The 10,721-nt window shown below is 36.7% G+C and overlaps 3 protein-coding genes across 7 annotated transcripts in view; 2 read left to right on the forward strand and 1 right to left on the reverse strand.

Annotated features, from left to right (window-relative positions):
• Positions 1-1,674, forward strand: part of LOC108579766 (zinc finger protein ubi-d4 A-like) — a 12,256-nt gene extending 10,582 nt beyond the window's left edge. Inside the window, exons 8-9 of the mRNA XM_017943374.1 lie at positions 750-862; positions 1,470-1,674. Coding sequence (XP_017798863.1) covers positions 750-862; positions 1,470-1,601 — 245 coding nt within the window. The 3' untranslated portion in view covers positions 1,602-1,674. The remainder of the gene's footprint in view (positions 1-749; positions 863-1,469) is intronic.
• Positions 1,675-3,279: 1,605 nt separating this feature from the next.
• On the reverse strand, positions 3,280-4,449 carry LOC108579801 (iodotyrosine deiodinase 1). The gene is made up of 4 exons (XM_017943411.1): positions 4,275-4,449; positions 3,922-4,134; positions 3,549-3,865; positions 3,280-3,465 (listed from the first exon to the last, which is right to left on the reverse strand). The coding sequence occupies exons 1-4, from the start codon at positions 4,447-4,449 to the stop codon at positions 3,280-3,282; spliced, it is 891 nt and encodes a 296-aa protein (XP_017798900.1).
• Positions 4,450-5,403: 954 nt separating this feature from the next.
• LOC108579817 (ribosomal protein S6 kinase alpha-5) overlaps positions 5,404-10,721 on the forward strand; it is a 49,699-nt gene continuing 44,381 nt past the window's right edge. Inside the window, exons 1-2 of one of the 5 annotated variants that reach the window (XM_017943438.1) lie at positions 5,404-5,568; positions 5,672-5,778. In XM_017943438.1, coding sequence (XP_017798927.1) covers positions 5,676-5,778 — 103 coding nt within the window. In that variant the 5' untranslated portion in view covers positions 5,404-5,568; positions 5,672-5,675. Of the gene's footprint in view, positions 5,779-8,409; positions 9,226-9,581; positions 9,609-9,912; positions 9,953-10,721 lie in introns of those variants that run through there. The other 4 variants (XM_017943436.1, XM_017943432.1, XM_017943435.1 and 1 more) reach the window with 4 other exon arrangements.

Genomic DNA, 10,721 nt, shown 5'->3' on the forward strand with positions numbered 1-10,721 from the left:
ATCAAATGTGATACGTTATATGAGTTGCGTGTATGTGTGTGTGCATGTATGCGTGTTCGGGTGAATGTACGGGTGCGGAGGAGAAAAAAGGAAACAAACACACACACACAAAAGGAGAGAAAAAGCGTGCAAGGTAGTAGAAAAACGAAGAAATAGCGTGAAAGAGGTGAGAAAGAATGAGAGACGGTATGAAAAAAGTGTGTGAAAATATATAATGAGAGGAGAGAGTGTGCTGGTCCGCGACGTTTATATTGTGCTGCGCAAGAAAGAACGTGAACTATTCCAAGGTACGCACCGCTATTACTTACCACCTTACTATTCCAAATAAAATAACAATATGTTCAAGAGGCAACATCAAAAAAAAAAAAAAATACAATCGCAGATATCATGAAATAAAACATTCTGTGCGGAAACATAACAGAACGTATCATTATTCCGGACGTTTTTAGTGCTGAGGAAGGGTGAAAGTCATGATTTGTTGTGATAAATCATAAATAACCTAACTTGTCGCACGCGTTTCTCGAATGATCGAACAAAAAAAAAAAAAGAAAAATCTGAATTTGGTTTGAAGTTTCGATAAACGAACGTTCCGATACGAGAAAAAAAAATAGTAGAAACGAAATGATAGCTTGGAGTTCACTGTTCTTCGGCACAAGATAAATGTCCTAGCACCTTTCTACTCGTCCAAAACAGCTATCCTGTTCCGTCCCATATGCGTGTTCCATGACCTGGCTACGTTCTTGTTATAGGGCATCCGACTTGTTTGCAATTCACTGCGAACATGATCGTTTCTGTTCGCAAGTACAGGTGGCAGTGTATCGAATGCAAATGCTGTTCCATTTGTGGCACTTCTGACAACGATGTGAGTATTCATTTCCTTTTTTTTTTTTTTTCGAGATTCCCTTACACGGGGCAGACAAAGAACAGTCCACGTACACTTACTCCGACTATTTTGATTCTTTTTCTTTGTTAAGGAAGAACGGTGGTATTTCAGTACCCCTTTTTCCTTGTTTACGTTTTGCTGTATCGATTACTTTACGTCGATCTTTTGTTACCACTTAACTTTTCTTTTATCTTTTGACATTCTTTGTACATCTTTGCTTTAATGGTATTATACATAAATTCGTTTCTTTTAGAAAAATTTTGGTTAGATGGACATAGAAGGATTAAAATAGTTCGAGCAGTTTGTACGAAAATGTACTAGTAATATTTAAAAAATTTTTCAACTTGTTCAATTATGACGCGTTGCTTATATTTCCTCAAAAAGAAAAAAATATATATTATTGACTATGGCTATTGAAAAGTAACGCTGAATCAGACTACGTTTGAATAAGTGAATACTATAGGATAATATCGTGTACTATGCTTTGAAAGAGGAAGAAATAGTAATCTAAAGCAACAGCCGCGAACAACTACACCCAGTTAGGGTATCGCTGCAAGCTAATTAATTGTTTCGCGAACCAAACTAGGATCAACTGCTGTTCTGTGACGACTGTGATCGTGGATACCACATGTATTGTCTGTCTCCACCTCTTGCATCTCCTCCCGAGGGCTCCTGGTCTTGCCGTCTGTGCATAGCAGAGTTTCATCGCCGTGATTAAAAAGTTTTGTCTCGTAGATAAGTGACGGATTTTATCTATTTACTGTGGTGCAGTGGCCGTTCTCGAATTAGGAGAGTATTCGTAAACCCACTTTCTTATAGTATTACAATGGACGCGGATGTACTTTCAATAGTCGAGGAACTTCTCTTTTTCTGTTTGTAATTAAGTTCATTAACAACGTTGGCAGCATTAATAATTCCTGTTTTTTTTTTTCTTTTTTGGTTTAAGTTCCATTAAATAAGATGAATTATTGCGAAGTATTCGTAGTACATACATATGTATGTTGCGTTAGATATCTCAGGCACTGGTGATCTCAGAAAACTAAAAGTATGATAATTACGTATTTATAATTTTAATCACCTAGCGTTTATCAGTAGATGTACAAGGGTATAGGGTTAAAGGGCTGTCTTAATGTTTCTGTCGAGAATAGACAAACAATTTCTTTAAGCTCGCCGTTCAAGTTAATGGAATTAATGGAATTAATGGAATAACCTTAATGGTCAAAGACTTCGACATCGGATTGTCGTTGAATATCGTCGTGTTTTACATTGAAGAAATGGATGGAATGTATTTTTTATTGATTTTAGAAAGACACCCTACATCTATGACGATTATTACTATCCTAGAAATTAGAGAAATTAGTTCGATAATTGCAAACATCGATAAATACTCTCCTAGTTCACCGGGCCAGTCTATTTTTAGCCATTGACATTCGAAGTTCGGTTGCTTTTACGATTTCGAAACAGCTTACACTTTAAACGACTTGGAGATCTCAAATTTTCATAAACTCTTAGCTCCTTGCTATTAACTTGGTCCAATCCAAGCTTCATGAAAGAAACAAAAGTAAGAAAAAAAAATTGATATTCTAGGAAGAACATGATATTAATAGCATCTGTTTCATAAATAGTGATAAATAGAATACTATCTGTTTATCTGTACGTATCATGATACTAAAGCTTTTACACTTAATGACACAGCCATTAGTAGCAGTATAGCTATGACATACAAACTTGCAGTACTGCAGAAAATTATATTCTATATGCCCTTTATTGTTAGCTCAGTATTTTTATATTTTATACATTGAATGTACTTAATTTAAGATACCGTGGTGATATTTGGTACTCATTGATGTAACTGTTTTTTTTTTATTCAGTAATTTTAGGGTCGCTTAACGACATGGAATTGCGTATTAGGTGTCATGAAAATTAGTCTATAAAGAGTTTTGAGTTTGAATCAATTAAACATGGTGAATTTACATTTTATATTGCTTATTTTTAACACACTGTATGCAAATTTGAATAAACATTAGTATACAAACTGAATCACTAACTTTAGACAGTCTTATTGTGTGCCATGAATATTTTCTGAGTGCAGGAACATAATAAATAACGATAGAACTTCTTTGGGTGCTATATTTCAGGGAATAGTTCCCTTTTGAACATTTTAGGATAACTTTATAAGATTGAAAGTCATGTCTTTGACCAAGGAGTGTAATGTAAGGTAATCATAAGTAACAAACAATACTCAAAACAAATATAAGTTTTTTTATAAAAACAGGATTGATATAAATCTATGATTATGTGTATTCATTTTATATTATCCCACAAGCAAGCAAATATTCTGCTAAAAGTATTAAAGAGAGGTACTTTGATTCCCATAATTTGTTATTACATATGTGTCAATCAATTTCTATTAAAATATCAGATAGAGATTTTCGCTGAAGGGCAGGCACTGTAGCATCCTTTGCTGGATAACCAACTGGCAGTAGTACAACAAGCTTCTCATTAGGAGGACGGTCAAGAAGGTTGCGGATAGCAGGTCCACAATTTAAAGGAGTAGAAGTCAGAGTTACCAAACCTGCAAACTAGTTTTAAAGTTCACGTATTATAAATCCATATTATTCATAGGTATACAGTATAAGAGATCATAGTATTATAATAATATTACCTGTATAGCGGTGATGAGAATACCACAAGCAATAGATGTGCTCATTTCATTGTAATAATGAATTTTCTTTTTTCCATTGGGTAAAATTCCATAAGTTTGTTTAAACACAAGCACTAAATAAGGAGCGGTAGTCAGGTACTCTTTAATCCAATTTGTTTTCAATGGAAGTAAATCGGTTGTCCACTTTACTCCCATTCTTTTTTTATAATTTATTTCTTCTTCCCTTTCAACAATATATCTTATTTGTTCTTTTACCTTTTGATTTGATACCGCTACGAATGTCCATGGTTCTGTATGCGCACCACTAGGCGCAGTGCCTAAACAGACTCAGATGTATAAAATGTTTTGTGAATGTAACAACATGATATTGTACCTGCAGCTTTAATTATCTCATGTATGACTTCTTTTGGTACAGGGTCAGAACTGAAAAATCTTATAGTTCTTCTAGCAGCTACTATTTTATAAAATTCAGAAGCTCGACAGAGTAATTCTACTTCAGAGAGTCTCCTAAATTCATATGAAATATGTTCTAAATCTTTTGGTAGTACAGGTTCCTCACTATCTTCTAATGTTTCTTTATTAATATCTAAAAAACATTTCATAATTAATTCAAATTTAATTTCATAAAACATTATATTAATTTGTATCTTAAATGGCGTACATTTTTTAAATGATTCTTATTTTTAAAAATTAAAAAATTGTAGCAATAACATATAGTATTATTACCTTCTAACTGCTCCACGGTATTATCTACATTGTTAAAATTATGTTTACTATTTTCAATAAAAATGACGCCTTTTTTCGATACTGCGTAAAATAATTTTAAAAAATTGTAAAGTATAATAATGATTAGCACATGGTACCAGTATTTCGTCCAAAATGGCAAAAGTTCAACAAGCATTTTGATATAAACAAATTCAAAATTGATTTTAACTCTAAAGTATCACAGTTTCTACTGAATTGTTTCAATTAATCTTTACCGAAAGCTAACATTTATAAAGATATGCGTTAAAACGAGTGGTGGGATACATCTGACCTATAATAACTAAGTTATCGCTGTTGAACAGATAATGTGTACCCCATTACTCATGGTAAAACCTAGATTTAGTTATTCGTTAATTTTTCATCGATCATTTACGATACAACGAAGTATTTAAGTACTTGTGTCTTAAACTATACGTATTATGCTTAGTAAGTTTCTAATTTTCCAAGTGTGAAGGAAGAAAAACTATTATAATTCTAATTATATACGATTAGTAATTATTCGAATCAGAAACTTGTCTTTTGCACTTTCTGTCGTCTAGAAGAGAGTATAATCTACCGAAGCATCTAAGTACATCTTTAAGCAATACACGAGAAACGATTTAATTATTCAGCGTAAAAGAGACTCAGGCTATTTAAAAAATAAATTCATCGACGCTGGCTTAGACAATGACTTTTATTAACATCTTACTATTGTTAAAGACTTGTTATTACAAATAAAGTCACTGTTTACTTTTAATAATCATTATTTATTTCGATCAACAACATCTTGTTTCATCGTTCACCTTATTAACATTATACATCATTCTCGATTGTCTATCAAGGAAAGTATTTCATTTCTTTTTTTTTTTTTTTTTCTCTTCTCAATTCCAATTTATCACGCATAATAATGAAAAATGATCGAGATACTTTCGCCATGTAAGCGAACATGCCAGATCATTTTCCATTGCTACAGTCGGTAATCGGTCGACGGTACTGACGCACCAACCGAAGCTGTCTGAGTTGTACATTGCGCGGTTCTGGTGCGCAGTATCGAAACGTGCGTGTCTCTTCGTTGTCCGTCAACACGGACGCGAGAAAATCGTGGCAATCATGTAAAAACGCAGTGTCAGCAGAATTTCTCGGATCGTTCGTCGATTCCTCGTGACAATCAGGACAATCGGTGTTCTAACGCGTACGGTAAACACGCGATTCCTCCTCGTCGATCGCTAACTCAACGAGATCTTGTCACGCGTGTACAGTTCCTACGGTGATACACGTACGTTTTGCGCCCTAACAGAGGATCATCGACCCGCATGTTTCGCCAGATGCGTTTTCGCTGAGAAAGACCAAAAATTACATCGTAATTTAATAAACAACAGGGACATGGAGAACGCCATGCAGCCGCCACTTCCACCGCCACCCCCACCCTCGGAAATCCTTGAGAATACCAGCACGGAGCACACGGTCACCCATGTTTTGACATTTGGTATGTTATATTCTTGTTTCCCACACGTTTCAACACGGTTCTGTACAACCGATAATCACGCCTATCTTTGATCCTGATAACGTGCAATCGATTGCTGCTTCGAATCGTTGATAACGTTTTCGAAACGTAGTCGTAACATCGAGTAACTTTCATTGGTTCTATAGTTAACATAGATATATTTTGGGAAACGTTGCGTCTGTTTTTTGTCCAATAAGAATGACAGTTATCTGTTTCTTTAAGGGTTATATGGAATTTAAGAAAAAGATCTCTTTGAAATTTCCATCTATGTCAAATGTCAGTTATTCAATCAATAGAAACCATTGGGTTGAATTTCCAATTAGAAGCATAAGGCTTAAAATCACTTGTCATGCTGCAGTATGATGTTCGACACAAAAATATATTGTCTGACTTTAAGAATATAAAATTTTCATGAATGTCTCATAGAATTTAATTATTTAATGTTGTTACACACTATGTATTATGAAAATCATAATTAATGACAAAGAAGTAAATATAATATTGTTTAAGGAACTAGGCAGTAACATAAAAATTATATTACTTGTTTCAGAATTATATAACTTGATTCTAGTATAGGTATATATAAGGTTATTTTGTAACTACTTCTATATCTTGACTTAAAATTGCCATTGAATGTTACATGTATTTTGCTCTTGACTTCTGTGTCTCAGGTTCGCTTCTTTAAATAAAGTGTAGCATACAGGGTTAATAGTGTCTGAAAGCATTAAAAATAGAATATTGGTTCAAAATATTCTGATATTAACATGCTGGCCTTCATTCTCTCTCTGTCTTTTCTGAGAACAAAGGAAGAATTTGTACGCAAGGTTCCCAAAGAACAAAAATGACACGCACCTGTGAACTTCTAAATTTAGTGACATATCAGCCAGAAGATGCTAGCCTTTTAAGCGAGCAATATTGAACGTTGTTTATTGGTCAGTGAAACAGAATAATGTAACTGTGGTAGTGAAATGTTTATCAGCCTTTGTTGTCATATACACTACCTTTTAAAATAAGCCAGCTGACCTTTATTAATTAGTTTTCTGCAATGTATTGTATGTGTCCATTACATAAGTATCTGATCAATGAATTTTTATTAGTTCAAATCTAGTTCTAGGACTTCAAATTTTGCTAAAGTGTAAAATTATTTTTTATTCCCCTGTTGAATAAAATAGTGAAGAAGAAATATAAAGATAATACTACATTTTCGTCATTCTATAATTTTGTATATTTTCTTTGGTTTGTGTTGTTACTCGGGAAAATCGAAATGTATATGTAAACTAGTAAAGTGTTATTTTCAATGTTACGGAATATCGTAATTTTGTAGAACGACGTTTTGCGAGGAAATTGGATAGATTAAAGCGAAGCCAGGAAGAAAATGCTATGCATTGCACAGTAAGATAATTTATGCACCATTTATAGTAGACTTGCGAACGAAGCATGCGAAAATGTTATGTCACAGTAATGAAATGTTTATAGTGGTTCAAGGCCGTTAATTTTATAATTTATGTAATAAGTTTTTCGTCCTAACAGTTTCAATTGCACAGCTAAAATCGCAGCTGCACTACGACAGTTCAAGTCTAATTAAGTTATCCGTCTATAATATATATCCAATTAACCGGATTCCTTGCAGCTCGTGGTCGAATAACAACGTAAAACGAGCGATTATGAGGATATATTTAACAACTTAATGTAAAAAAAATTATATCTGTTTTACGTCTCGCTATATGTGCACATAGCTATGCAGGTTAATAAGTATCAACACGTTCCGGTTTTATCGATCCAATCGACATTTTGTTTATCGACGATCGATATTTATCTTTCGATACAGTTCAACTATGTAAATTAACCAACAATTTATGTCAATTACATCTTCATCTATTAAAGAGTCACACGTTCTTTATTTATTTATAAATATACTTCTAAATATTACATGGTAACACGCACTTGAGCGATATGGGTCTCAGCGATATATTCGTATATACATATATGAATCATAAATGTTGTGCTCCTTGAAAGCGCATGCCTCTACCGTGATACTTCGGACTCTTTTCTATATATTACTCGACTATGCTCTTTCCTTGTTCTTACCATGCGAGAACAAACATTATCTAGACGCTTAAGCGACGCACAGTGGGAGAACACGATATTTACGATTCACGATGTACAATTTTCTTCTCGATACGCGAAAGAAATTTCGTCGAAGTGCAAGTGAACTCGTTCCACATGCGAAACTTCGTCGCGATTGCGACGCAAATGGAACGCTGATCGATAAAAATATTACAGCAACTCCGTTAGTGACTTGAGCAATAAACCAACGAAAGAAACTCGTAATAAATTTAGTTGTCAATCCTTTTCTAATCAACCTTGCTTTATTAAGAAACCTCAAGAAATATATATCGTAAGTATAACGTTTCCGGCAACGTGTCCGGCTATGTGGTTTACTTAGTGCTCGTGTGCACCAGCGAGGCACTTAATTCGATTCTCGTGGAATCGAGAAATAGGATTAGTTGGTATATTACGCAACGGGCCGGGCACCCGGTTCACTTGGTCCGCCACTGGGCGGATCTCGGTGTTTTCCAAATCAGCTGTTAGTCGCCGGTGAAGGGTGACTCGCGTATTGCGTAGTGGGGGGGCCGTCAGTCGGCTTCGAGACTTGGGCCGGTGCGCATCGTGTCTTGTTTACTGCGCATCCCGTCCCATCGTGCACCATATTCATTCTACCTATACGCATTTATACGTAGCCTCGTGCGCGCATATGTCTCCCTGGTCTTGTTACGTGCACCTCAAACACCGTTGTTTCTCCGCGTTCGTGGTCGCGTGTGACGTGCCGACCGAGTGAAAGTGGAACGAAGCCATCGGCTAAGGAACTTTTCAAAAAGCATTCGTATCCGTATATTCATCACGGGACTTCCCCACAGCGCTATCTGGTTGGGTTCGTGTTGAGTGCGTGTAAGAAACGTCAAGAGACACAACACTGAGCCACGACGAGTCGCGTGTTATTCACCGCGTATCGAGCTCGATACGCGAAAAGGAGACACGGCATCTCAAGTACAACGCTTTTTTCACGTCAAATTTATCAGTCAGATAGTCGCCCAGTGAAACCATATGCTCGTGGGTGTCGCGTACGGGCACAACACCTAGTGGAAACTTCCACGTATCGACGAAGGGGAACACCGTAGCGTGTCATAGTTGTCGAGCCATAGCGAGTATTTAAAAATAAATACCAACGCGAAGCAGTTTACCATTTGTGGCCAGTGTTGAAGTACGGTGTACCACGAAAACATCGGGGGACTCCTTTGGAACACGTGGCAGCGGTGACTACGTCTAGCGCCCCGTTTTACACGCCGTTTGATCCCGAACCGAGGACGGGCTACCCCGTGGACGGATATCGCGAAGGTGGCCAAGGCCGAGGCTTGCTCTCCGTACAAGGTACGCGACTCAAAGTGTGTCAGTAGGATAACGACGGCCGATCCGTTTCGTTCGGCCTGACACTTTTGCCTGACTCGGCTCGAGAGGAATTGGAACACGACTGCATAACTAGAGAAAGGGATTGCGACATGGCCGTGCCGGGACTTTTCGATACGTTTTCGCGTCGTACGAGAAAAACATCGTTCTGGACTTCTTTTACCCGTACCTTCTTCCCCGTCCTTTCGTGTCCCAGTGTTAGTCGGTCCTAGCAGATCGTGTTGCGTCATTGGGGAGGATGATCGACGGCGCAGAGAGTGAGATGGAAAAAAACATGCGCCAGAGCGAAATTGAGTCGGCGTGCACCGGTTTTCAGCGGATACAGTCGAATATTCGAGTGTAAGCAGGTTAGTTACCGATTGTGCTCGGTCGCGGTATCCGGCTGCGCGGATAATACGGTTACGGTTAACCTAATACGCACGCGATATACACCATTAAATGGCGGTTGTATTAATACGATGGTACAGGGTGTCTGGTTTGAACGGGGAACACGTGACACGCGTATCGGGGTCACACGTTCGGGTTAAGTTGAAACTGTGCGCATAATTAGTATATCTGTACTGGCACTATGGTGACTAATGAAGGTTTTGTGTAAAAGTTCCGCATTTTGTACGACGTGGAAGCCATTGCAGTGCAAGACAGTTGGGGTATAATGAGAACTTTGTTCTCTCTACCACCTGTCACGTTTCAAGTAATTCAATACGAATACATTTACACACTTGATCTGGCGATCCTTTAAAATATCTTTATTTTACACGAAAAATAATTGTATAGAAAGCTTTAAGTGTCGGAAACTATGTAATTCACTTGGTTGCATTTGACTCTGGTTGTAGTTTAGATCGTTTAGTAATTGTATTTAGAGAGGGCATTACATTAACACGTGCAGGAATTCTAGCTACAGAATTGAAGGAATTCTAGAACACTCGACCACAATAAATTTCGATAAAGGGGTGCTTAGTACAGGTTAGGTAAATCGTTCGAATAAATCGAGCGCTACTGTATTTTATAGTTCACCATTTTTATTACGATATTGAACGTAGTATATACTAAACACGTTGTAATAGAGTGTCAATTGATAGAAATTCAAGAGGGAAAAGTTGATGGAATGATTCGAGTATACGTTTTAGTGTGTTCAGGTGGAGAAACTTGGAGTGACATGCGTTTTCGAGGAAGCTTTCGTGAAATGATGTAACAAGCATCAGTGATAAGTCGAACGTCGTTTCTAACCTATCATAGTGATTCTCAACTGTCATATTCTCCTCGTTCCACTATTGGGAATCACTGTTCCACATGTCGCAAATTTATCAAACAGTGTTCGCGGTATTATCTTATAGTGTTAATGGGAATTTCTAAGCTTCCTATTATAGAAAATCATACGACGCTTAAAGGTAGACAGATAGAGAATAGTGAAATTGACGTTTTCATAGTTGAGCGATTGGAAAAATTTCATTTCACGATTA

Source organism: Habropoda laboriosa, unplaced genomic scaffold, assembly GCF_001263275.1.
Source record: "Habropoda laboriosa isolate 0110345459 unplaced genomic scaffold, ASM126327v1 scaffold72, whole genome shotgun sequence".
NCBI lineage: Eukaryota > Metazoa > Arthropoda > Insecta > Hymenoptera > Apidae > Habropoda > Habropoda laboriosa.

Excerpts from the sequence above, each read along its gene's own strand:
- LOC108579801 (XM_017943411.1), bottom strand. The coding sequence starts at position 4,449 with ATGCTTGTTGAACTTTTGCCATTTTGGACGAAATACTGGTACCATGTG. Across the intron at positions 4,135-4,274 it reads TACCGTGGAGCAGTTAGAAG|ATATTAATAAAGAAACATTA; the intron begins GTAATAATACTA and ends AATGTTTTTTAG. Across the intron at positions 3,466-3,548 it reads TTCTCATCACCGCTATACAG|TTTGCAGGTTTGGTAACTCT; the intron begins GTAATATTATTA and ends CTTTAAAACTAG.